General features: G+C 37.8%; 3 protein-coding genes across 4 annotated transcripts in view; 2 read left to right on the forward strand and 1 right to left on the reverse strand.

Annotated features, from left to right (window-relative positions):
- The window catches only part of LOC144634672 (putative skeletal organic matrix protein 5), a 134485-nt gene that overhangs the window by 47677 nt on the left and 59271 nt on the right, over positions 1–27537 (forward strand). The gene's annotated exons all lie outside the window — the stretch shown is intronic.
- LOC144634642 (uncharacterized) overlaps positions 1–27537 on the forward strand; it is a 78748-nt gene that overhangs the window by 14909 nt on the left and 36302 nt on the right. The window lies entirely within an intron of this gene.
- LOC144634669 (putative skeletal organic matrix protein 5) lies at positions 13531–15719 on the reverse strand. Its single transcript, XM_078493694.1, has 4 exons — positions 15545–15719; positions 15336–15399; positions 15074–15209; positions 13531–14220 (listed from the first exon to the last, which is right to left on the reverse strand). The coding sequence occupies exons 1-4, from the start codon at positions 15693–15695 to the stop codon at positions 13702–13704; spliced, it is 870 nt and encodes a 289-aa protein (XP_078349820.1). The 5' UTR covers positions 15696–15719; the 3' UTR covers positions 13531–13701.

The following is a 27537-nucleotide window of genomic DNA, read 5'->3' on the forward strand; positions in this document are numbered from 1 at the left end:
TTTTTGTCTGCATGCAATGTTTGTAGTGAATTTTGATTCAAGTTCGTTTCAGTTCAGAATTCAAGCTGATTCACTTCACCAGTTGCGGTGACCGCCTGTTAAACGGGATATTAGGATGGGGTTTGATATTCCATTCTGAACTAGTTTCGTCCTTTTGTGTAATACATTGTTACAGTGAGAGTTTCAACTTTGTCCACAGCACTTTTTAATGACTAGATGCAAGGAGTAGCACTTAAACATATCTTTAAAAATAGGAACAACTCGGCACAGCTTGAAACTTTGGCCAAGCTTCGTCATAAGTTGTTGCGTTTTCAGTTAGTGCAGAAAGGCTCTTCATTACTTTAAGCCTGGTTTTCACTAGCGACGCAAGCACAAGCGCAAGCACAAACGCAATCACGCGAAGAGGAAAAATTTTGACCCTTGAGCTTGTGCTTGCCATAAGCACAAGCATCAAAATGCAATGCGCTTGTGCTTTTGCTTGCGTCGAAGCCGTTTTCACGGTGAAATAAGACCTGTTATCCTTGCGCTTCAGTGTGCTTGTGTCGCTAGTGAAAACCAGGCTTTAACGCCTTACATCATTTTACTGGTAAAAAAATGTGGTATGTGAATTTTCTCCATAGCTTGATAATATTTTTAATTCAATGTTGAAATTGTACTACAATTATTTCCCGACTGCTACAAGAAGCCAATGAAACGTTTTGCCGAACTGGCTTTAATACTGTAATATAGCATTTGTTTGATTGTTTTTACGTCTCAGGAAACTGTTTTGCAGCTAAACCATGACCACACTTTTGCAAAAACCTGTTTACTTGAAAACAGTTGAAAGATATTGCGTCAAGTGCCATATCTTGAGCATCCCGGCGCTAGCGAAAGTATTTAATTGATAAATCAAAACACCGATAATCTTTAAATCATGAAGAAATTAGAAGATTACTGATATCATACGTTAGTCACAACTGTACTAAATATAATTTTCGGGTGCATTATTGAAGCTTACTTTCGAAAGTTGTTTTCGGCAATTTTAAATTATTGTAACATATGAATCCGCGTGACTTTGCGGTGCAATGTTCCAATAGTAAAAGTCAGCAGACATGCTTCAGCAACATGTTAATACTAATCGATTCAAATTCCCGTGACCAAGATGCGAAGTTTGAGTTTTCATAACTTCCGGTTTCGATTTGAAAATTGTCGGTTTCCATTTCTTTCCTGTATAAACTGAAATCAAAAAAAGGGGGATGGGAGAGAGAAAATAACTGCCCAAAACGTAATCGATTAACAATTTACTCAAACAAATTTGCAGGGTGCCCAAGCAAAGTACAACGTAACATTGTAAACTTACTTGAAAATAATTCCATGCAGTTTGACTCCATAGTCGTACGTATCCAAAAGACGCTACCTAGCCCTCGAAGCTTTAGACTACGCCTGAACAGTCGATCTTCTAGGATAGTCTTGGCAGACTATCCTAGAAGATCTTAGGCGGAAGGTGGGGGAGCGTAAAGGGAGTATAAAGAACCCGGCAAAACTGAAGGGTCTTACTGGGGAGAAGGGCTTCATCCATCTAAGGGCATTTAACAAAAGAAGAGATAATAGCCTTTTTTTGGTTTACTTTTAGAATGAATGGCAGCAGTTTGCTTCTCCATATGTTAACATTAAGACTGCCGAAGACAAAGATAGTGTTCAAAGCCGCTTCCGTATGGCCATGAAACGTGTCCCGACTTCAACCACTCTCAAATTACTTGTTTGTGTCATCTACGTCCTGTTCTTCATCTGGCAAGTGATCGGTTTAATCCTCTACACTATCCGTGCCTTTGAAATCAGCCTCGATGAAAAGCACACTAGCTTCCAGTCGATGCACATTGACACGTTCCATCGCTCTGCACAACTACAACTGGCCTGGGTGGTGTCTCAGATATTTAACAGCGCCCTGGTTATCCTGGCTCTGTCATATGTACCTTCCTTTCTGGGCTGGTCAGTCATCCCAAGACTGCTTGTTCGTCTACCGGCATTTTGGAGCCTCCTGTCTTTGTATGCTATGGTTATTGTAGGTTATGGAATGATTCTTTCACAGCAAAATGGCAAGAACATGGAGATTGCTCTGATTATGGTTTATGCGATCGACAATGGAACTCAAATAGTTTTAATTGGCTTTCTTAACTTCACTCAGATTAACCACTCTCGAAGAATGTTTCCTTTTAAAGTGTTTGCTTTTGTTAAGATAAACATATTTCTCTTGCTTCCTACATACTTTTCCACTTTTGTAGTTGGTTCATTGCAGTTTGCCCTTCGTGTTTATGGTGTTGAGAAAACTGCCGCAGTTTCTGATGATTTTTTCTCCACATTTGTTGCAATACGAAGAATAACGCAGATTGTATTCTACTACAAAATCTATATTTTTTATTGGGAAAAGCTGTTTGTTGATCACAGTAATATCCTTTGCCACCACGACCATTTGGATGAGTGTCACAATGAAATAATTTCCCCCGTTTCGAATGGTATGGTCTGAAATTGAAAATATTTAAACCACACCATTAAGCCATTTTATGTATGATTTATTATATAAAATGTTACTTTTTTCAGTTTAATTATTGGTGGACAATGACCGTTAAAATGCCAGCGGATCTTTTCCTATAAACTTCAAATGTATAAATATACTTAAATTGAGTCACCTTTTAAATTTCCATAGAAATATTTTTTGATAGGAAACATATAATGTCTAAATATATCTCGAAATACATGTCAGCAGCAGAAAAGAATAACTCCTTCAGTTTCATGTCTTAGCAAAACCCAGTTATAGTTTTATGGGGTAATTAAAAAATTATACAACCCGTTTGGTTGCGCTCGTTTTCCTTCATTAATTAAAATGTTTTTAGCTAACTTCATCAAAGAAAACTAATAGTGCATACATAATTTGTATCTTTAAGTAAATATATGATACCCTTTTGTCAAATTTATTACGTCTCTCGTGTATAGCTACTATGGGAGTTTTTCAAACTTAAAATATATATTCTTAAAGTTTGTATTACTGTTGTACGTACATGCAATACAGTCAGTAGTTAATTGCGCGACTGAGCTAGAGTTTCATGTAAACCAGTAAAATTCTGATAGCAAAGGTGTGTAAATTATGTCATTTATTGAACAAAAGAACTCGAAGCCACACAGAGCTGTGACATTATCGAGAAATTAAATATTTTTTCGATAATTAGCATGGCTACTCTGTCATCAACGTGTTTAACTTTAAAAAATATACTTTTACAAGGAGAATACATGTACCTATTGAACTCATTACATTTTTTTGTACATATGTCAGGAATTTCAAAATTTTGAGACTTTAGATTTTTGTGATTTTGTTTTAAGGTCTCCAGTAAGTGCCGATTTGTGCGCTAGAATGTAATCGACACTTGAATAAAGGTTCTTACTTACTTGCTTGCTTACTTACTTATCGTACCTACCTACCTACCTACCTACTTACCTACCTACCTACATGTACCTACCTACCTACCTACCTACCTACCTACCTACCTACCTACCTACCTACCTACCTACCTACCTACCTGCCTGCCTGCCTGCCTGCCTGCCTGCCTGCCTGCCTGCTTGCTTGCTTGCTATTGCCTTGCAATTTTTTTCTTCGTATTGGTTTCTAAAAAGCTCTCCTGTATAGGCCTGGAAGTTATTCTGCGTTTTCTATCTATTCAGATAGGACTGCTCCTGTACGAAATATTGCGCTAAACCTGGGAGTCTGGAACGAGTGTTCAAAAAAAACAAGAGGCGGCAGACGGCCACAAAAAACCTTTGTGGAAAATGCAGATTAAGCACAAATTGTAAACAAGAAGGCAAGAAGGTTGTTGAATTATTTGCCAATTAAAAGCAGCAAGATAAAGTTCAACTGGGAGGGCTCCATCGCGCCTGCCAATCTCCCCAGAGCGACGAAAACCAAAAAAAACAAATTTAACACCAGTTACCTTTTTCTTTTTTTGTTCTAAAAGTTGGTACAGGATCGCATTTATAACAGCATTATACAATGAGTCACAGAGAAAAGTGTCAAAATGTTGACAATTGACTTTCACTATCTTTCCCTAACTTTATCGATATGTTTTATTGAGTGTTACGTGCAGCAGGTATGCATAAAACTTGGATTTTTTAAAATGCAAAACATGAAATTACGTTAGGAAATTGGATTGTGACCTATTCAGTTTACTGAGCAACCGATAAAGATTGCACGTGCCAGGTTTGAGGGGAAATCAGTAGATTCCTGTTCTTTGCAATTTTTACCTCCAGACAATTCAAAACACAATTCTTGGGACACTTGCTACTTTTTTACAGTTCAAACAGAGACAAACAAACGTGAGGCTTAATCTTTCTAATAAGAACTATGTAAAAGCGTGGCTAAATCTAAGCCTTAGAAAAAGCCAATCGCTTTTGACTTTCAACGCCTCTAAATATGTCCAATGTCCTAAAATAGACCTGAAATTGATGAAAAGATGCTCGTGTGGGGATAATTAGACGTTCTGATCCCCTTTTTTCATTTAAATGAACTACAGAGGATAAGTTTCGTCCAAATGAGTTGTGAAGACTCAGTTGTGCATTTGTTTTGAAGTTAATAAAGTTAATGATCCAAATGATCCATGTGCGAGTAATAACGACGATATAAGCGGAAATGTTGTTATTACTCGCACATGTGCTGATACCAGGCTGATAAAAATTGTCATAACTTTTGAAATACTAAAAACGTACATGTGATTTTGCATATTTTAGCCGATAAAGGACTACACTTTTCGGCTGTGTAGAGTAGAGTTATCAGCTAGGTCCCGAAATTAAAATATAAAGGTTTTGCACGCGTCACGTGATTCCGTGGCAACCGTTACTACGTCGCCATCTTGCATGCCAGGTCAAATATAAACAAACAAAGGTTCCGTGAGTGATTCGCTGCGATGAGTAGATTTTGCTGTGTTTTTGGGTGTTCCAACGGCTCAGATAGAGACCGTCACCTATCATTTTTCAAAATTCGTTCAGTTATTAAACATCAGGGCGTCTTAACTGAAGAAATTTGGCAAAAAGGCGCGATCGGTGGATCGCAAACATCCGGAGAGACGCAGTTAAAAATGGCGACGTAAGTATCCGCACGTATGTTCTTGTCACTTTCACGAAGGTTAAGAGCTTTGAACTATCAAGGGTTTTTTTCCTTGAATACTGCTGGAGTATGTGAAATTTATTTTTCCTTTTTTTCTAGGAAAGCCGGCAGATCTTTACAACGAAAGCCATCCTGACTGGGCGCCTACGAAGAACATGGGGCATTCTTCAAGCTCTGTATTAAAGCCAAGCTCGAAGTCTGCTCTTGAAGGGCAAAGACGAGCCAAGGAACGACAGAGCATAAAACGAGAATGTGTACGTGAATTTTCAACGAAACGGACTGTAGCAACTTAGAAATGGAAATCATCTAGGAGGAATGTGAAAGTGAAAAGGAAAACATTGATGTTGATGAAAGTTTATGTGGAATGGAAAAAACACGACCACCAGCGACCACTTCAATCGGTGTTCAGACTGATCTTTGTATGGAGGACATCGAGGAGTTAGAAACTTTTAAACGATCGCAGGAATCAAAGAACGCTGTTCTTTCACAACCTTGGTTCGAAGCTGACGATGAAAGGGTTAAATTTTATACTGGTTTAACAGCAATGAGTGTTCTGATGGCGGTGTTTGAACTAATTAGCCCTGCACTACCTGAACGAAAGTGTGTTTCCAAGTTTCAACAACTTATCATGACTATCATGCGCCTCAGACTGAATCTATCGGTCCAGGACTTGGCAAACAGGTTTGGAATACATGCATCCACTGTATCAAGGGTTTTTCAGAGTTGCGTGCATGCAATGTTTGCATTCATGACATTTCTTCTGTGATGGCCAGAGAGAAAGGAACTTAGGTTGACATTACCTGCCTGCTTCAGAGAGAAGTTCTCCTCATGTGCTGTCATAATTGACTGCTTCGAAGTTTTTATTGACCGGCCTTCATGCTTGGTTGCTCGTGCGCAGACGTCATTTTTTAACCTTCGTTCGATGCCAATCAGTAGTGGTCATTATATCCTTGATTTCGCATTCCCAGATAAAAAGAGGGAGATGTTGCTACTTTTTTAGACAACTAAAAATGTTTATGAGCAAATTGATATAAATATTGTCGTTGTTCGATGCGAATAAAATATTTCACAGCGGCTTAAAAAATGCCTATTTTTCCAATTTTCCAGACGTTGCGGAGAGCCCGAAGGGGCAAAATATTTAATGCTCCTAACGGGGCCAGAAAATCATTTTGAATCAAAACAAATCTGTTTTAGTTCTAGCCTCGGTAAAGTCTTTCAGTTGCCAGAGTTTCAGGCAATATTGTTTTTTGACGCGAATTTGAGCGGGTGTTTTTCAGAAAGACAGCCTCTTAACCCTGTTTCGATCAGTTTTTTGGCTGTCAAGCCTGCGAAGTTTCAAAGAAGCATTTGTGCAGGTTATGAAATGGGAAAGACTGGAATTAGACCGTAATGTCCAGCATATTTTGTCAAATTCTTATTATCGGTATATGGAACATCGACAAAATGAATGTAAAATTATTAATTGGTTTTACTAGTACAGTGAAGTCTCCCTCAGGCATACACACTCGGGACCAACTCTAAATGTGTGCCTTAGAGAGGTGTGGTCGGGCAGGAACAACCAGCCAAGCATTGGCGCCTTGTGAGATGTGCACCTTACAGTGGTGACCGCTTTGAGAGAGTTGGCTGTGTTAATTTTTTATTAACTATTGATACAATGAAAGAATCGATAACGAAAAGTGGTCTCACATTTCAAAACTCTTTCTAGAGAATTTGTTTTCAGACACATTCCAACAAAACATTCTCTTCCAAATATAATTTTCTTTTTTTTCATGTGCTTTGTCCGTTTCCTGTTGCTTTCTCACAGGGTCGGTAGACGTTCGACATATCCCCCCCGCCCTGCATTTTCTCATGTATGCCCATTGTGCTTTTTCTCTGTTACAACTTCCTTTGTGTGAACAGTACATGATTTTGTCGATGCGACATGAAATTTAGACGAAACAATTTCCGTCTAAGAAAAGTGCATGCGGCAGTCGTATTAAGAGTGAGTCCGCACGAGAGCCATGCAGGCGAGTCTACAGCTCATCTCACCGATTTCTCTCACATTTAGCACACATGTGTAACTTCACTAAGACATTAACCATGTGCAATATTTTGGTTCAATTGTTTATTGTTTTGGAGTAATGTCAATCAAACTGTCAGACAGTGGAAAGTACTTAAATTTGACCTAAAAATATTCACCATGTTTGATCCCCTGCTACATGCTAAATATAAAAAGAAATGATACGAAACTTTTACATAAGACAAATCAAGTCCCGAACAATAGAAAAACGTTCAGTAAACTTGTGTCATTTGCTGCGTTTGGCTGAAAGCAAAATTCCAAATCTCCTTATTCAATTCGTATCAAAAAAGTGGGGTTTCAAAAGTCGTTGTTTGTAGACATGCGGCGTTTCTTCAATCGAATTTGAAAGTATCAATAGATTGCCAAGGAAATGGTGTCTCTATTTAACAAATTAAATCTCTGTTAAGTTTAAGAGGAATTACAGGTTCGCATCAATAAATGGTGTTAACTTCGTGACAATATGCAAATGAGCTCAACACGGAAATCGTGATAAGTTCAGAGTTTGTAAAATATAAACTAAATAGAATATTGCTATAAGAAGTAAAACATCGTTATGAAGCTTTTTGCATAAAAATACTTTTAAATCGTTAGTAGTTTTAACTACTGGAAGTCGTTGGCTGGTAATAACCAAATTAAACAAATTCAAACGAATACAAAGGTCATACCGACATGCTGGTCGTACCGCACCAATGTGAAAGATATCCCCACAAGCAAGCATCATTGCATAAAAGTCATTTCCTTCAAGGGTTTTTGGCATCGCCCTCTTGGTGTGTAAGCTGCATTTTGTCGTATTTGCCAGCACCATAGTAATTTAAGAACAGATGTTATCAAAACAAGTTGGCGGCGAGGCATCAAATATAATATCCACCGATCATGAAAACCGACTTGTTTTAGAATTCGGTCGCGTGTTTTGTTCACATATAAAAAACATGTTTCCACTGCAAAGAAATTATGCAGTCATCGTTTCCATCCAGTGAGAATCTGCGGCACAAGTGGTTTTTGGTGCTGTCGTTCTTCGAAGAACACCGACAATAGTTGATTGCGTGACAGACCGACTTGAGAATTTTATCTCAAATTTCATGTCTCAAATTTCACTCTGACTCAGATCATATTGCGATCGTCATGGCTTCGTTTATGTGCTTTCAAGAAGGACCTGACATTCAGGGGCCATGGGGTATGTATTGAGTCATCTATAAATGATCCAATACGCCACAAATCGCATGGCTTTAATTTTCCACCTTTTTTAATTTTGAAAATCTGAAATCGAAAAATTAGCCTTTAATACCGACTTACCGTAAATAATCTTATAAACGCCAGGGCTTTTTAATTTAAGGGGTACATGCGGGAGTGTGAAATAAATATGAGGCGTTTAGTAGAAATGGGGCATTCATTTCACTCTAACTGTAACGATGTCAAAAAGACAAATATGTAAATATGACGCGTAGTTTGCTCCCGGATAAAGATAGGAAACAGATTTTGTGAGTAGGAGACTACTCTAATCTTTTCTAATGCAAAGCCTAAAGATGTCGTTCACAGATTGTTCGATATTGATGTCCTCATCGTCATCGCATCGGGGTTAACCATGTTGGCTAGCTAGCTCCTTTGGCCCCTTCGATGTCCGAGTGAATAAATTAACTAACTAAAGAAAATTGCGTGCTTTTTACTCCATGAAACGTTTACTTGAATTTTTGAGGCGAATATATAATTTCTTTTTTTATTTGGGAGGGGGGGGGGGGGGGTGATGGGAGGGAGCTGGGGTGTCTATTAGACACGGGACGTTTATTGGTGGGGGCTCTAATACAAACTTTACACCTCAGGGGGGAGGCGTTTATTAGCTACGCGGCGTTTATTTGAGAGTGGGCGTTTATTAGATCATTTACAGTATTTCACTCATTTACATTTATTCTAAGGATTGCCTACAGGAAAGATGGGAACACAAAATGAACAAAAGAGTATGATTATGAGAGTGTCAGTGAAAACGAACTTTCAACAACCTGATCAAGGCAAAGACGAATCATGAGTTGTAAAAAGGCACGCAGATCTACACTTATACAAATATTTAATTCCGTCGATACGTCGGTCCGTCATTCTAGCTTTAAATTAGGAAATCAGTAGGAGCACTATCAGAGATACAGGTGATTCCAAATTTGTTGAAATTGTTCTAGATCCTTGTTCCCAGGGTCTTCGTTCCCCTAAACCAGCGGTTGATAAACGAGTTTAGATATTTAATTTCGTTCCCAGAACTTGCGCATTTTCCGTCAGCCTTGACCGAACTGGGTCGTCCTCTGCCCTCTGGGCCATTTATGGTTCCGGTTTAATTGTGCGCATGCACCGGAGACTTGAGATGAAATGAACCGTTCTCGCCCCCAGAGTCTACGGTCCTTCTGTTCTGCGCTAGGGATCGAGACCTCTGCCGTTAATGTCTGTTAAGCTACGCAACGAATTGAAGGCGGGGTGGCCCCGAGGCGAAAGCGGAAACCCGACTGAGAGGTAAGTGCTTGGACGGTTGTATAGAAACCGGCTCCACATCGAGGCCCTTTGTGTCACACTAGGGCTTTCCACAAGTAGCTCGGCAACTTTTTGGCATTTTTTCATGTTTCGAGCAACGTTTTCCCCTTGGAGCAACTTTTTTCCTCTCGAGCAACTATTTGCATTTTGAGCAATTTCCAGACCGAAGATTTCCGAAGATTATAGAGTCCTGTTCTAAGGCAAAACGAACGTTTCCGAAGACTTACGAAGTTTGCCGAAGATTTTCGAGGGACATCTGAAGACGTTTCAACATTCGGCTCATTCTGCATTAAAATATTACAAAACTCGTCAGCAAACATGACGTCATCGATATCTTCGCGATTTTTCCCAGTTAAAGGAATCCTTGTTATTTAACAAAATAATATTCTCCTTAATATGTTATTTAGTTACTTCTTTTGCTGTAAAATTGCATAAAACTGCTTTTAAGATCTTACTCTCAAAGGGAAATTAGCATATATTAAGAAAAAATTCTTTTGGTTAGAAGTAGCGTTTCGAGCAACTTTTATTATCAGAAGCAACGTTTTTGGATTTTTGGAGCAACTGTTGAGCAACTTTTTGAGATATTACGGGCAACTTTTTGGGAAATCTCGAGCAACTTGTGGAAAGCCCTAAGTCACACTGCCCGAAGCCAGTGGAGAGCACGGATGAAAGAAAGAAGGATATAGTGAAGGCTAGAGCAACGAAAAAGAAACTACTTGCAGCAAGCGAGCAGAATGCAAATATACGCGTCAGCATGACGACATGTTATACGCGTTATTAACAAAATCGAACTGCGCGGTCGTTCGATTTTGTTAACAAGGCCTTTGAAAGACCTTTCAATTGGCATTAAGGGTTTTCACATCCACACTATAAATCAAACATTCAGTTAGGGACGCAACATTATTTTTTTGGAGGAGTGGCCAAGTGGGATCAAAAATCCTGAAAAAAAATTGTTTGCAATAGCAAAATGCCCACATAAATTGTTTAAGACATCAAAAAACATTGTCTGCAGAAAGATGCAGCTGGAAAAATTGTTTGGACAGAGAGCGCCACGGAAAAAATCGTCTGTACTGTACTATACTACGCTTCGAGTAAAACAATGGTCCATTCCAGCGTTTCGATCGAGCACTGAGGCAAGTCTTGAGAGACTGGGTACTAGTCCAAAACAATATGGCGCCCGGGTGAAAAGCAACTTACCAGGCTGATGAAAATGTGAAGTACTGAGGCCATCGCTTACGAGACAAGTGGAAACTAAATCCTTGCAGAATTGTTTGTGAACATTATAACTACCGGGTAGACAGAAGTGAGCGACGTTTTCTCTTTCCAATCTGCACGTGAAGATACGCTTGAATTCGATCGATGATGAACATGGCAAGTGGCTTGTTTACCTTTTCTCACGCCGTAAGTCTGTATTTATGGGCACTAAATAGCCGGATAATTAACATCACGAACCACTTTAGTTGCTAAAAGTTTTATTGGATTTATGTAAGCGGTATTTCTCACGTCCTCAGCCGACCTATCCATCATGTTATGAAACTCGTTCTAAAACTTTCAGAACTTTGTTTTTGTTTTGCTCACATGTAGCACATTTTTGTACGCTAAAATCATACGTGCCGATTGAACTTAACATACTTTTTTTGACTTTAATTTATTATTTGGTAAATTTTTTACAAAATAATGGCTAATGGAACCATCAGAATAACGCCGCATCGGCGATATACAAACGTAATTTTACCCTAAAATCTCTAGTGTCACACATTGCCCGAAAGACCTTATTTTTTAAATAGGTTTACTACCAAACCAGAGAGCGATGAAAATTCTTGATGATATCATTTAAATTGTACTAGGTGATACTAATTACAGTGGTGTTTTGATATGGAAAGCTTCAATTCTTGCAGAGATATTTTGGTCGAAAGATGGGTCAAAATTTGGGTATTTTTTGGCTCAAAACCGACCATGGGCACGTTGACCACGATATCTTCCACACGTTGCGATAATATTCTACCTACAGCATTATCATCTCAATATATAGCCCCATGCAAAATATAAAGGAAATCTGAGAGGGTCGATGTAGACTAGTAATAGTGGCTTTATTTTCGGTTAGCTAACGTGGGGAGTGGTCGCCTAATCTCCCGAACCATGTGGTCTTGTAAAAATCGCTTGAAAGTTAACATAATCGTATATCCCTTAAGGCCAAGTTACACGAGGCAATTTTTCGTGCAATTTGAAACGCAACAAACGTTGCATTGCCAGTTGCCGAAAAAAAAACTTCACGAGTGTAACACCCGATTTTTTTCAACCTGCAGCATTGACGGCGGAGCAGGGGGGAGGGCTGGAAAGGCCTTAGCATCCCCAAAATTCCCGAAAAAATAAAGAATTACTAAGAGAAGAGTCTCTTAAGCCGCTCCCCTCCCCCCACTTCAAGTCAATAGTCAGCCCCTTAGTTGGAAAAATGTTTCGCCGTTCCTGTGCAATGAAACAAAATGTTGTGTTGGAAGTTGCAAAAAAGAAGCAAAGAAACAAAATGTGGCTGACAATTACGTGTAGAAAGTAATCGACCGCCAAAAAAGTGGACATTGAAAGCCATAATCGATCGATGACTTTCGGGTCTATCTGTAGAGCTAGCGTCGTACATAAAGGAGCATTCGAACTCTTAAGTAATTTTTCGTACCATGAGTAATGACATTTACCCTGCTTTAAGATTATTTATTTTTTGAACCTATAAACCACCGTTAACATTAGTACTTTGGCCGCTTATTTACCAGAATGAAAACATTGTAAGCTCCAGTGAAAATTAAATTAATTGGGAGCTCCGCTTTTAGGCGTGCTTAAATCTATATATTAATGTAGGTAATCAAATGGCGACGACAGAAATTAAGAAAAAGTTTCACGTTTATTTTGTAAAAATTCTAACAATGTTTCGAATATTTAGGTAAAGGAAATTAAACGAATGCGATTGTTCTTTTAATAACCTTTTGTTTTCAACACCGTATTGGGCGTTATTTATGTGATTGGAAAGCCGAAAGGGGTTTTTTGAAAATTAACAATAAAAATTTCCGCCGAAATTAGGGAGTTATTTGTCACTGATGGTCATGGGGCAGAATGCATAGACATCACTTATTATTCATTATCAGCGAAGCGGCAAATTTGAATTCGAGAGCGTCCACAATAAGAGAAGAAAGGACCAAAATTGGTCCAGTAGCGTTAATAAAACTTACTTTCCTGGTTTCAAGAAGTAAAACTCTACCAACCCATGCGCGGCTTTTTGAAGAAGAATGCTGTATCTACATTTTAAGGCTAAAACAAACAAAACTGAACAAGTGTAAGGACTGTTCTTTTGCACTTGAAAATACAGCAAAATTGGCCTTTTTTGTATGGAGGCCGTTTTCAAAAGGAAATTTCTGAAACGTTCTACTGATTTTTCCCAACCCACGAACGGCAAATGAAAAATTCATCTTTTTTCTACCAGAATTTGTTTAAAGATTAAAAATTGGTCAACGGGAGCCACTGTTCTTTTCGCTTTGAAAAGTGCTGGTCCAGTTCATCCCAACCAAAACATCACACGTCCATAAACAAATGCCCATAAGTCAAATAGCCCCTAATTTAAATTTTTGTAGAACATGTAAGGCCACCTCAGACCAATTTTTAACTTGATAACTATTACTTACCGGGTTATGTTATAGGAATTGTTTCAAAACCGCTATTTTATTTAAAGATGTTTACGTTTCGTGCATTTCGCAACAGTGCGTAGTCAAATTATCTTTCAGTGAATTAACTCTGTCAACGAAATGTTTCAGACTTTTTGTGCGATACAATAGATAAAGGAGTCGTGATATTGCATTCATTAATCAATTTTATTTGCCTCTACACAGCAAAGCGGTAACCGAATCAAAGTTTTGGTTTTTAACCTTAACAGTAAACAACGTAGTAGTAGTGGAAGTAGTAGTTCTATGTTCTATGTGAAGCTTTGCCCCTCCAATTTTTGACCCCAACAGTTCAGATCACTTCACTGAACCAAGATGTATCCACTGGCCTTGATTCCTTGGTCTCCATTATCTCCGCCGTGCTTAGCCACGTTTCCACACGCATTGGAGTCGTCTGGATATCCTCCAGTACCAAACCCGATTCTGGAGTCGCTAGTTTTGCAATCATTTTCATTGTTGCCTACAAAGCCAATTCGTGCTTTAGAAGCCCCAGCGTTGTCACTCAGGACATTGAAACCTTCTTTCTGGCAGTTTTGCTGCAGGGAGGCCGCTGAACCGATTAACGTCTTCCATGCGTCGCGTCCCAGTGAGGTGGAGCGGTGTTGATTATCTGAGATCAGGGCGTGCAGCGAGCTGGCCTCTTTGTCCAGAACAAGGAATCTGGTGTCTTCTCCAATCTTCATGCCGAGGCAGATCTTGGTAAAGGGTGTGTTCCAGTAGGTTGGTAGCTTGGTCTCTTCTTGGTCCAAACCTGTTGCTCCTTCAGGGATGCCGTATGTGTTCTTGTTAGTCCAGTAAGCCGAATCGTACTTAAACGTACTCTGCAAGATACAATTAACGGGTCTGTAATGTTGGACGAAAAGATTGACACTTCGGGAACATGTTGCCCTCCCATCCCCTTTTCAATGTTTTTACGACACAAAAACTAAAACAAATCTTAACACTCAATCTGACTCTATCCGTGCAAAACTTTTCACATAGAACAATGCGTTCCTAATTTTTCTTTACCTCTAATTACATTCAAAATACTTTACTACATTCTTCACGCTCTATTATAAAATCATATTCATAAATAGCCATCGCACTTGACATTTACACTGAACTTGAAAATGCTGTCATGAAGACAGCGAAACGTTGTTCTTTCTTTATATCGCTAGTTTTTATTCTAAAATGTTTAACTAAAACATCTTTAATTCGAAAAATGCTGTAACACATTAAATTGTTTGGGGAAGATTTCAAGGTGTATTGGTTGAAGCTGTAACTCACTTTATTAAGTGATGGTTAAATTTCCCTTTTTCTTCTATGTTTTTTGATTAAAGATGAAAACAGAAAAATATTGGTGTAGTTTAGAAACAAGTCTTCCTTCGTTAAATGGATATCTGTTTACATATTAACTTTTTTTCAGTTATGACTGTCCTTACTCATTTATGAAAAGCAAGTGTTTTTCCACATTTTAACTTTCCCTTGGGCGGTCCAATTTGTTTTTAAGACAAACATTTATGCAAGAAAATGACCAAAAATTGCACGGTCTAGCTACTGCTTGTTGCTCATTTTCCTTCTGCGAGTTAAAAACGCCACATTTTAAATGGTTAAATATTGCTATTGGTGAATTCAATTTGTGCGTTTGTTGGATTATGATTAGTTCTTTTGGTAACATAAGCGTTTTAAGCGTACCTTAGAGCCGTCAATCTTCATGACCAGCGTCCATCCTCCGCCACCACAGTCACCAAGACCAGCGCCATCCATGTTACAGTAAACAGGAAACTTCCCAGAGTCCATCTGAAGCACGTATGCTTTGTTCTCGCTCGCCCTGGAAAATCAATGCAAATACTTAATGTTTTCCGGCTCTTTTGTTTATTGCCGAAATGATTAAAATAAAAATAATATTCATGACAGATTCGGACCGCAATTTTGCAATATTATCATTTAAACTTACTCGTCTTTGTCATAAATCTCTTTGCAGGAGCTTGGACCTGGACAGCAGTCGCAGGAGCTCGATTCTAAACAAACATAAGATTTAAAATTAAAATTGTTCAGTAATTTAGGGATTGTCGAACTTAAATGACTGAGAATGACTGAAAACCACTGATCACAAACCGTTCGACAAATGAACAAATTCAAACAAGAAAAAAACATTTATTGTACCTCGACTCGAACAATCCACTTTTCCAACCAGATCCGTAAGAGCGTCTAACTTCTGAATCACACTCTTGCAAACGTTACCCTTCTTGCCAGCATTTGCGAAAATGGTGAAATACACCAGGCAAATAATTCCAGCAATTTTCAACGGTACCATTTTTGAGTTTTGCAACCACACGGTAGGGCTTTCAGTGAAAACTGATAAGGCATTCTAAAAGTGCGCAGTTTATGAACCTTTGTATCTTTGCTTAACATTAAAACCATTTTCTCCATACACAAGCCTCTAGACTTTCTTTTTTGCATCCTTAGGAATTCGTATGTCAATCAGTTCCTTCATAATGATTGGTTTCGTTAATTCTTACAAACAATAACCAATACAGTTTTATAAGAAAGTAAAATAACCATAGATATGGCGTTCGGCTCCATTGAAGCTATTGAGCATTTTAATGATTATGTACCACCCATTAAGTCAAATAACCAACTGCACGTTTGTTATGAAATATTAGAATAGCCAAGGTAAAGAAGATAATGAAATAACCATAGATACGAAGGTCGGCTCAAGTGAAATTTCTAAAAAGCTGTTGAGGGTTTAAGTGATTATTTACCACCCATTAAGACAAATAACCAACGGCACGCTTATTATGAAATATTAAAATAGCCAAAGTTTAAGTGGTTATTAAAAATAACCATGGATATGCAGTAGTTTGGTTTAAAATGTTAAATAGCGATCAAGATTGAAACATCTTCCAGAAGGCTTTTGTTGAAAGAAACAATTTTACATATTCATAATTGAACCCGTCCTATTCCCACCCAGAGAATACAAACTGATGGTGATGACGATTTATTAAATGAAAGCAGAAAAAATGAGAATCCTGGTGGGCATTAGAAAATATCGTTTTCAATAAAGGCCAGCACGCCGAGCAGGGTAAAATTAAAAACGGCTTACAAGAGAAGCAAATAACCATAGATACGGACGCCCTGTTGGTATCGTAGAACGTGATGAATGTTCAAAAAAATACCTTATTTATTTATTTCATTTATTGCAGGTTCGCCCTAAAGGCACTTGTTATTTTGAAATACAGAATTATTAAAACTATTACAGAATTAAAGGATAAATCATTTTGTCCGGGCCATTGAAAGATACACCAGTAAGAGAAAAAGAGAGAAAAAAAAAACTAGAAAATGTAGGAAACTTCGTTGGGATTGTAAAATATATAGGACAGTAGGTAACATGTGAAACGCGACATGCTTGAAGGAAAGGAGTATACACAAGGTAAAAAGCGGGTTATTTAAAAATTGGGAGAGAAAAAATGAATGAAAAAAAGGCAGTCCGATAGCGGCGAATTTGGCAAAGTTGAGATAGCCAGCTCATCATCGGAGTTTCAAATGTATCGAGTGTACCCAGTGACGCGCCAATTAAAATGTAGGTGACAAATAGATGACTCTAAGAAACGACCTACTTAACCAAACTTTAATTATACCACATATTCCTCGGCGAAGCCGTTTGCCGTTATTTGTGACAAGTCTTCTGCGTATTATTGAACCATGTTTAAGCTGCAAACGATGATTTACAAGTAGAGAACATCGCGAAGAAAAAAGTAATAAAATATGACTTACATATGCCTTCAAACATGTGTGTTTTTTAAAATGTTACGTCTATAAGAATAGTAAACATCTAAATGGAGAATATTGTTTTAAGTGATAGCAATGGTAAAATTCTTATTAGCCTGTCTAAAAGCTTAACGCTCTTACAATTATAAATAACTAAATAAACGTTCGGGTAAAAATGATATTTTTTTTTTACTTTCACTGTTGATGAAAAGTTAGTTGCAGAATAATTTGTTTTCATGCAATCTCTTCACTGGTTTTATTATCTATATCATTAGTTGTTCAAACTTCTACTAAAAATCAATCGAACTGATTTAATTTTGTTTTATTTTATTTTTACAGATGACTACAAAAGCTAAAAGCTTTACCAATAATCGTGTATAAAGAAATCGTTCTAAGTAGTTTATGTCGGCTCGATAAAAGTAAAACCAATAATAATAATTCAAATAAGTCTCCATGTTGCCATTTCGGATACTCATAATTGAATGGCTTTAAACTATCAATGGATAAGCTAGCATTCGAAAACCTGTCCAATTTATGAACAATAAAACTAGTTTTAAATGTCCAAAGCTTTTCTCCTAACACAATATATTTTTTCTTTACGATTGCTGAAAAAACGCAAGACAATCAGCCTTTACCAGAAGAACGATTAAGTCAGTTAAATGACAACCCAACCAGCAGTGCGCGTATGCTGCAAAATAAAATGACGGGATGTTCATAGCTTTGCAAGTAAGCGATATAAGTATCGGTGCAATAGCATATTCGGTGGTACTTATCTTGGATTACTTAAAACTAAATTTAGTTTTAATAATATGGGACCAAGGGGCCTCCATTGAAAGATTCTTCAAACATTCACTGAGCGTATTCAATAAGTATAGAAAGTCAATAATGAATCGTGATCAACATGACAGGAATATTAAGAAAAGAAAATAATTATGCAGAGGCACAGCCAGCAACATTCAATAAACAGTCAAATTAATAGCTTGCTTATAGCAAAGGACCTTCAAAACAAGGTTTGAAAATGGGAATATTAGGAAGACACAAGGGTTTTGCCATTTCAGACCAACAATATCTTTCAAATCAGTGTCCAAAAATGGACTATAAAAGGTCCTTAAATAAAAGGAGACAGACGATTTTATTCTAAACTTACTGTGGTTTTAACATACATTTGTGGTTCGAAGGCAGCCTTTCATCCGTTCAATCCATCCAGACTGGCGATTTTATCTATCTTTTCTGAAAAGGATTTTCGATCACTATCAAATAATAAAACAAATATTCCCTTTAATGATGAAATGTCATATAAACATATAAGTAGTATTTTGGTGTATCATACACCAAATCGATTTAAACTAGATTCCATCACAATCAAGTCGTATTTTGACCATCTGTTCTCTACATGTTATTATTATGTTATTTCGCCATTCAGTCCTGGTGATCACGCAGAATACACTACAGGGCATTTTAAGACAAAATGGAAAGATCCAAACAATAATAAAACATCGGAGTTCCTCAGCATGCACACTGTGAAACAGGTCGAACAATTTCACTTTAATATGAAATCCATAATAAGAAGAATAATATAACAAAGAGTGTTTGAAATAAATAAGGAATACCTTCAGCTCGGTCCAGAGGAAATTTTCTTTCTAAGCTAAGCGATGGGTTAAGGCTGCTGTTGAATTGGTATAAGGCCAGGCCGAAGCACAAACGTAAGAATTAGAGCATAAAAAGATTTCATGTTCTTATGCTGTCCTCACTAGGAATAAACATAGGAATGAGTGTGTTCGATCTTCCTATGCACTGATGCTTGTGCTTCTTCCCACTGAAAAACAGTATTTACATGTTGGTATTTATATTAGTTAAGCTGTCAATATACTTCCATTGGTCACCATCTCGTGTTGACGCTTTTAGTGAGAGAAGACTAACAATTAACCCAATAAATAAAGGGTTTTGCAAACATCTTTCTAATAATAGATTAATAAGAATATTGTTCATTTTATCATTTTTGCCTTCGTCTCTTCGCACAAAACATGGAACTTTTACCCTATCGCTTTGCAAGGGTTTGCATTTATCTTATTCATTCTCATTGCTCAGTACAGATCTTTCAAATTCCGGCAAAGAGATAAGGCCAAACCCTTCCAAATAATTGGAAGGGTAGCTGATTGCAAAAATTAAAACGTTTCCCCAACAAGGATTTTCTTAGGAGAAGGAACGAAAAACCTTTCGCCGATCTATGGACCGACAGATCGAAGAAAGTGCAATTTGCATTACCATTCTACCGCATTTGACTTAAAAATAAAAGCTACTCATAAATAAATGCAATAAAATGTAAGACCAGAAAATATTTTGCGAACTACGCATTTTTACTCTTATTTATAGCCTCTCCACGCTCAGAAAGCGTCAATTTAAATTCAAATTGCGGGTTCTTTTCTTTAAATTTGATTAAAGCTCGGTAAAAAATTAAGGAAATGTATGCATGCACCTCTGAATCTAAGAATTACTTCGAAGGTTCGCAATAGAAAAAGAGCGGCCCATCGTATGTCTAGTGAAATTCATAGTTTTGACATTTACACCACACTAACATCTTAACGGCAAAAAACAGTGCGAAATTATGATAATGTAATCAATCGATAATCTACAGGCCTTTTAGCATTACAGATGTGTGTTCACGGTCGTCTTAGTATTTAAAGAGAGTTTGTTAGCTTATCCAAGTATCGAACTTCTACATCTCGTCATTTAGAACAACCGGTGAGATGAGAAGCATCACAATAAAAATACTAGAATCAGTAGAAAGGGAAGTAGAACGATCCAAGTATAGAGCCCTGGGGCACACCGCACTTAATATTTTGTCGAGTGGAAGGGGTATTATCATAAAATCGCGGATTCAGTGTTTACGATTGGAAAAATAACTAGAATTCCTTGTCAAGCTAATCCACGAATGCTATATATTGCATTAGCTTAAAAAACTGCTGTAAGTGGTCCAGAGTGTCAAATGCTTTGGGGTGCCTCGATCAATAGATGACGATATTTAACTTATAAGGTGAACAAGCGCAAGACTAGTCGAGTGTTTGATTGAATGAGTCAAATTGATAACAATGCAAAATTTACAATCGCTCTCGGCAAATTCAACAAGTCGTAGATACACGGCCATTTCAAAACTGGACAAGCCGGAGTTAAATGAGTCTATGGTTGGTAAAATATTAGAGATCACCTCCTTTAAATATTGGAACAGTAGTTAAGAAATTATACGCTTATTTGGAAAAACTGCTATAGCTAAAGAGAGATTAAAAGCATGCACTGAGTCTCCTAGATAGATGTAAGCATATTCTTGATTACACGTATCGCGGCAATAATTATTGTCGAAGCCAAAAACTTTTCCCGTTTTGAACGAATTACATATGTCTTATTATTCTAATGAAGTAGCCGGTTTGTTGTAGAAAGATAGTCGTACTGTAATCTCTAAAAAAGACTGAAAAGAAGTACTGTATGTCAGAGGTTCGCAAGCGAAAAGTGTAAAAAGAAAAACATATACCAAAGAATAGTCCCAGTCAACAGCTACTCTTTATTTTCTTCCTTGTGGCATCATACCTACGCATACATACATACACTCGCAATTTTATGAAGTTTATAAATAAAAAATGAATTGCCTAGCTTGTGGGAAGTAAAGACCAGCCAGCGGTTATAACATTACCTGCTGCGTTAATTTAAAAACGTACAATATTATCAGTGCTGCATGTAAAACCTCATGAAGTATCTCCATTGAGTACAAAGCACGAGCAGAAAGATGAAATTTTAAAATAGGTGATAGGGAAAACCCCGCTGAAACGCAATCAGTTTGGCTATTGCCAAAGGGCGGCTTCTTCTGAGAGAATAATTTAAATACATAAACTAAATGTCCGCTTTCGAGCCGGAAATCGGTTCTTATATAAAGTAAATTCGAAGCTTAAGCAAGAGACTACTTTCCTTTCTTAATCAGATGATTACGTTTTTCTTAATAGTACTAGATACTATAAATAAAACTGCTGGAGCGATCTGTAGTCATAGCTTAAAATATAAAATTGTTTAAAACAGATCTAAAAATATAAAACGATACTCTAAATTTTCGATCGCCTTCTGCGGACTTCTTCAGAGAATAAATGGATTTTTGCAAGATTCGCAGAATTCTAATAAGTTATTGTTCGTTGTCCCCCTGGAGAGCAACTAGCGATGCGTAAACCCTTGGGAAGGGCGCTCTTTCGTTTATAGTGTTTTTGTCGAGGAAGAAATGCAAGGATTCCAGAAACATTCTTTTGTTCTTGCACCTGTTTCAAGAATTTCGGCGTAACTTGGATGTATGTCGTGGCCGATTTCTGCATGACGTTTAATCGCGGAGTTGATATTTCCGTTTGTTCCGGGCTTGTGTTCGGCTCCCCGCGATTTCCAGTTTCTTTTGCTTTCCCCAACGTATGCAAATGGACATGTCCTGCAAGTCACTTTGTATACGATTCCTTTCAATTGATCTTTATTCGGTCGGTCCTTGGGTCGGTCCTTGGGCTTTTTTTATATTTTAAGCTAGATACTATAGCACTATACTATAGTACAATGTATTGAATGTTCTAGAATTCTACAGAATGTTACAGTTACGGTCGCAGTAGCACAGTACCCCCTACACATGTAGTTTAATTTAAATTAGTTTTGTTTACAGACTTTTACTATCGCTTCGTCTCTACTTATAATTCGCTTCCGGTCGTTTCGAGACAAAGTCGTTTCGAGACAAAGTCGTTTCGAGACAAAGTCGTTTCGAGACAAAGTCGTTTCGAGACAAAGTCGTTTCGAGACAAAGTCGTTTCGAGACAAGTCGTTTCGAGACAAGTCGAGGTCGATTCGAGACACATGTAAAGTCGATTCGAAACAAGCTTACGTACTTGAAGTCCTTTCCATACAAAATACTATACTATATATAAATGACCAAACAAACCTTCGACGACATACTCGTTCGAGCGAACATAAACCTTCGTTGTAAATGAATTGAACCCATACCTCCGCGAGAATCAAAGGTATGTATCCAAGCCTCCCAGAACACACAAACAAGACCAAGTTATGGTTAAGTTAATTTACAAAAGAGATTTGTATCAATATATTTTTGAGACTTCTTCTATAACTTCAGAACATGTTATATGCCTACGATCAAGAAACACACCTCTGTGTTATTATTTACTTCAGTCGATCGAGTCGCTTCTGCGAATTTTAGCTTATTTGTGACAGAGATAACAAAAATTACCAAACAGATGCGAAAACAGGCTCAATCTTTCCGCCTCAATTTAAAGGTTTAATTGACTCGCCAAATCCAACATGGCGTCAACTAGCGGCAAGAAAACTATTTTGGAACTATTTTTATTATTATTCCCTGCCTCAGGAATAAAAAAAATCACAACCACCGGCGACTATAGCTAAATGACAAATAACCACGTTACCTGAAGCTTTCTTTGCTTGTCAGACTGAACGAAACGACTTGACAGGGACCGCGGAGAGGGAGGGGCCCCCCCACTTTTTTCAGCAACAAGTAAAAAATTATAATGAATTAAAAAAAACAAACGAAAAATTACAGGAAAAATAGTTTCTGGACACCATATTATTGGCCATGGTTTAGTTTGTAAATGACGAAAGTAACAGCAAATACTATTGCCAAAATAGACTCGTCTTCAACTTAGATACATAAAAAACAAGTAAATGCGGACAATTGCCTTAAAGGTATTCAGTTATAATCGAAAAATATTGGGCTACTACAGGATCATACTCTTTAATAAAAACTGGCTTTTTAAAGGCCTGTTTCATCATTGGTCAGTTTCAATCCGAACAAATGGGTTAAATTAAGAGGCAATACTGTTTTTTTTTCGAGCCCATGCCAAATGTAATTCATTTTCTAACAATGAAAGTGAAATTTTCTTTTCTGTTTTCATTCGTTCTGGTAACATCTCAGTTGCGCCAAACGTTTGTAGAGCAACGTCTCTTTATCGCAACGTTTTCTCGTTTTAAGCAATGCTTTAACAAAAACAATTTAAGCGCTGGACCTTTACATTTTTAATTTCAAATGCATTTTCCGGTATCTTTGAGAAATCCAAATCCAAATTCTCCCGGAGGAGCATTCCCCTGGACACCCCCCTTTAGTTGGCTCACGCCTTCGCGTTCGACTTTAAAACTCGAAATCCTAACTCGAAATCCAACTCGAAATCCTAACTCGAAAATCCAACTCGAAAATCCAACTCGAAATCCTAACTCGAAATCCAACTCGAAATCCTAACTCGAGAATCCAACTCGAAAATCCAACTCGAAATCCTAACTCGAAATCCAACTCGAAAATCCAACTTGAAATCCTAACTCAAAATCCAACTCGATATCCTAACTCGGTAAATAGGCAACCTCCTTTTATTAGAGGTATTCCACTTCAGATGGCTGTTTAATTTACTCGAACCTTCGATCGACGACCCGGCTTTTCTTTGTCTAATAAACAAGGATACAAAAGTACATAAAATCTTGATTGTTTTTACCTCGAAGAAAAGTGTTTTACAGCTAAACCACCAGGGGCCACACTTTTGCAAAAACCTGTTTACTTGAAAAAAAAAAATGGGGATATTGCGTCGAGTGTCATATCTTGAGCAATCGAACGCTTGCGAAAGTCAAAGTAATTAGGAGGTTAAAATCGTAAATCTGCTAAATATAATTTTTGGGGCGCGGAAAGGCTTAGTTTCGAAAGTTGTTTTCGGTAATCTTAAATAATTGTAACATGTGAATCGTTCCATTGAAGTCAACTTTTACCGCGACACTTTGCAACGTTGCGGCGTAATGTTCCAATATTGACTGTCAGTTTGCATGCTTAAGCATCTTGTAAATACTGACCAATTAAAATCTCCGAGATTTTAATTTAAGATGCCAAGTTTTGTTTGAGTTTAATAAGTTCCGATTTCATTTTGTCAAGTTCAGGTTTTCATTTCTTTCCTGTATAAACTGAAAATAGGAATAAAGGAAGAAAATAATTGCCCTTTGATTGACTGTTCACCAACAGACTTCGAGAAACTTGAAAAAGAAATTTGACCGCAAAACGTTTGAGGTTTGAAGTGCAATTCCCAGTTAATTTGGCGATGCCATGAACCCAACCTGTCTCTAATTTATTGTACTATTTTGATACGGAGTCGACCGTAGGTCAATCATTTTTCCCCTCATTGACAAAGGAGTGGTAGTATTTCACAAAAAATGAAAACTGGGACGTAACCGAAAGTTGACAACTTGCTCGAACAAATTTGAATTAAATCTGCAAGTTCGAGCAAAGGGCCACGCAACATTGCAAACTTATATGAGAAATTCCAGTTTGACTTCATAGTCGTGCGTACGCAAAAAGCGCGGCCAAGTCCTCGAAGCTTTAGACTATGAACGGTCCATCGTTTGTTTAATCCGTCGAGTTTCGAGCCTTTCACAGCGGTCAAACCCAAAAATGACGTCAACTCGGGTTTCCGCGGTGTCAAACTTTTCAATTAAAGAATTAGACTCGAAAGTGTGCAAACTTTCGCAGAAAATTGCCATAGAAATAGCACGGTGAAAGAAAATTTCAAGCTGGGGAACTCAGTGGAGATCAATTATCAAATTTCCAATCCATAAGCGGCGTATAAGCCTTAACTTTCCAAGGACGGTGTTATGTTTTAGTTTTAAAGCGAAAGCTTTTGGAAAATTTAAGACTTTGTATGGAGAAGTTTGGAGAAGTTTTGGCGGGAACTGCGCACGCACGCGACGTTTGACCGCTGTGTGTTCGAAAAAGTTGAACTTATTTCTAACACACCATTGACCGAACTGGATTTTATCAAAAAAACAATAATTTCCTGCTAGAAAGAAGAAGGAAGAGTTCAGTAAATCCAGAGCGATCGAGGGGAGTTAATTAGTAGTGAAGGATTGTATAGTATATTCCAACTAATATTTCAGCTACAATGGAGGTCAAAAAGACTTGGGACACTTATGAAGGCGATCTCTTAATCATGCCAAATAACCTTTTTGTAGTCCAAAAATGGGTTTGGCACTGTTCTTGTTCATTTCTTAACCCCCCTTTCCCCCAAGCAATGTTGACAAACATATATGCCCTGATCTTGGTGTGTGAGATGGTCAATTCTCAACATTGCTTGGGGGGAAGGGGGGTTAGCAGTCATTTGGCACAGAAATGTGCTAAGTGTCCCAACAAAAATGTCCCGCATTGTCTGAAATTCACCACTGTCAGAAAAAGGCTCCTAGAGTTGTAAAAGTAAATAAATTCTTGTCGTTGCTTCACCATGAATGTTTCCAACATCGTATAAACCATTTTTGGAGTACAGGAAAGTGTTTTCACCAGTTGACAGCCTTTACGGCCACGCGCGCGTTTGATAGGACTGTATTACTTGATGTGAGCAACTTGTAAAACATATGTAAACAAACCTGCACGCAAAATTTGGCGAAGTTTTCGCAATGTTCATTTTTAACTAAAGTCATTGCCGCCCTTTTTCCACCGAGCTCTTCAAATAGTGGCAAGAATGGGAGCTTTAGCGTGGTATTTAAACGGATACAGCAAATTTCCTTACAGAAGAAAAGCAAAAAGAATGCCGTATTGCGTTACACAGAGTTGCTGTGCACGTGCATGTGAACACTTCTCGCGTACAGTTCTCGGCTATTTAAGTGATTATATCTAAACACTGAAACATGTTCTATAGTTACGGTGTATTAAAACTGTAATAAATATTCCTTCGAAGTCTATCGAAGTGCTATGTATATAATAAAACACACTTGCTGGGTGATTTTCAACAGTTCTCGCCCTAAACAGAGTTAAAGGAATAATGGAATGTTAGCTAATTATTTTCTAAAAGCCGAGAACTGTTGGAGAAATCATTTTCTGTACAAACCTTGAAAAAAAAAGCATATCCTTAACAAGAAGAAATGATAAAAAATAGTCAAAAGCGTTATTTTGATTAGTTGCTTCAAACAAACAGTCCAAAAATGACTTTTCATTGGTGAGAACTGTGGCTGAGAACTGTTGTGTTGTACACAGTGTTTCAGGTCACGCAACATAGCAGCTTGCCACATCAATTGCTCTGATCTTTATCGACAATATCCAAAAGGAAATTTAGCAAATGAATCGTTATGCGTAAAATACCAAAAACTGCCTATTCTGTTTCTGGAATGCCATCGGTACGACCTGAATGGCCTGTGGGATGCAAAGCTATGTATCCTGCTTTGTCACGTAGCGTAACGCGCTGTGGCGGGCCCTGGTACGAGATCGGCTGAAAAAAGAAAGTTTTCCAATGGCTTGTCAAGCACAGACATATATTATTTTAATGTTAAATTAGGCATTTCAGTCAGGGGAAATCAGGACGGTAATAAATTTCCACAAAACTTTTGACGATATGCGCTGTACAGAACTCTAACTGAAAAGTTTGCGCGGTTACGAGAAAGAAACAATACGACCGAGATATAACGTATTGTGGCTTTGTTCCCTGTTGTTGGGTAAAAAGTTGATTTTAATGCATAAAACAGCCGATTTCACTATTATACAACGTTTTTCGTTTCACTGTAGAGAATCTATCGGTATTTCGCTGTTAAATATAGGGAAATTTCCATTTTGTTTGTGAAAGTCAATTTCAGACAATGGAGGTCAAAAAGACTTGGGACACTTATGAAGGCGATCTCTTAATCATGCCAAATAACCTTTTTGTAGTCCAAAAATGGGTTTGGCACTGTTCTTGTTCATTTCTTAACCCCCCTTTCCCCCAAGCAATGTTGAAAAACATATATGCCCTGATCTTGGTGTGTGAGATGGTCAATTCTCAACATTGCTTGGGGGGAAGGGGGTTAGCAGTCATTTGGCACAGAAATGTGCTAAGTGTCCCAACAAAAATGTCCCGCATTGTCTGAAATTCACCACTGTCAGAAAAAGGCTCCTAGAGTTGTAAAAGTAAATAAATTCTTGTCGTTGCTTCACCATGAATGTTTCCAACATCGTATAAACCATTTTTGGAGTACAGGAAAGTGTTTTCACCAGTTGACAGCCTTTACGGCCACGCGCGCGTTTGATAGGACTGTATTACTTGATGTGAGCAACTTGTAAAACATATGTAAACAAACCTGCACGCAAAATTTGGCGAAGTTTTCGCAATGTTCATTTTTAACTAAAGTCATTGCCGCCCTTTTTCCACCGAGCTCTTCAAATAGTGGCAAGAATGGGAGCTTTAGCGTGGTATTTAAACGGATACAGCAAATTTCCTTACAGAAGAAAAGCAAAAAGAATGCCGTATTGCGTTACACAGAGTTGCTGTGCACGTGCATGTGAACACTTCTCGCGTACAGTTCTCGGCTATTTAAGTGATTATATCTAAACACTGAAACATGTTCTATAGTTACGGTGT

This window comes from Oculina patagonica, chromosome 13 (assembly GCF_052425735.1).
Source record: "Oculina patagonica isolate OP01 chromosome 13, crgOcupat, whole genome shotgun sequence".
Taxonomy (NCBI): Eukaryota; Metazoa; Cnidaria; class Anthozoa; order Scleractinia; family Oculinidae; genus Oculina; species Oculina patagonica.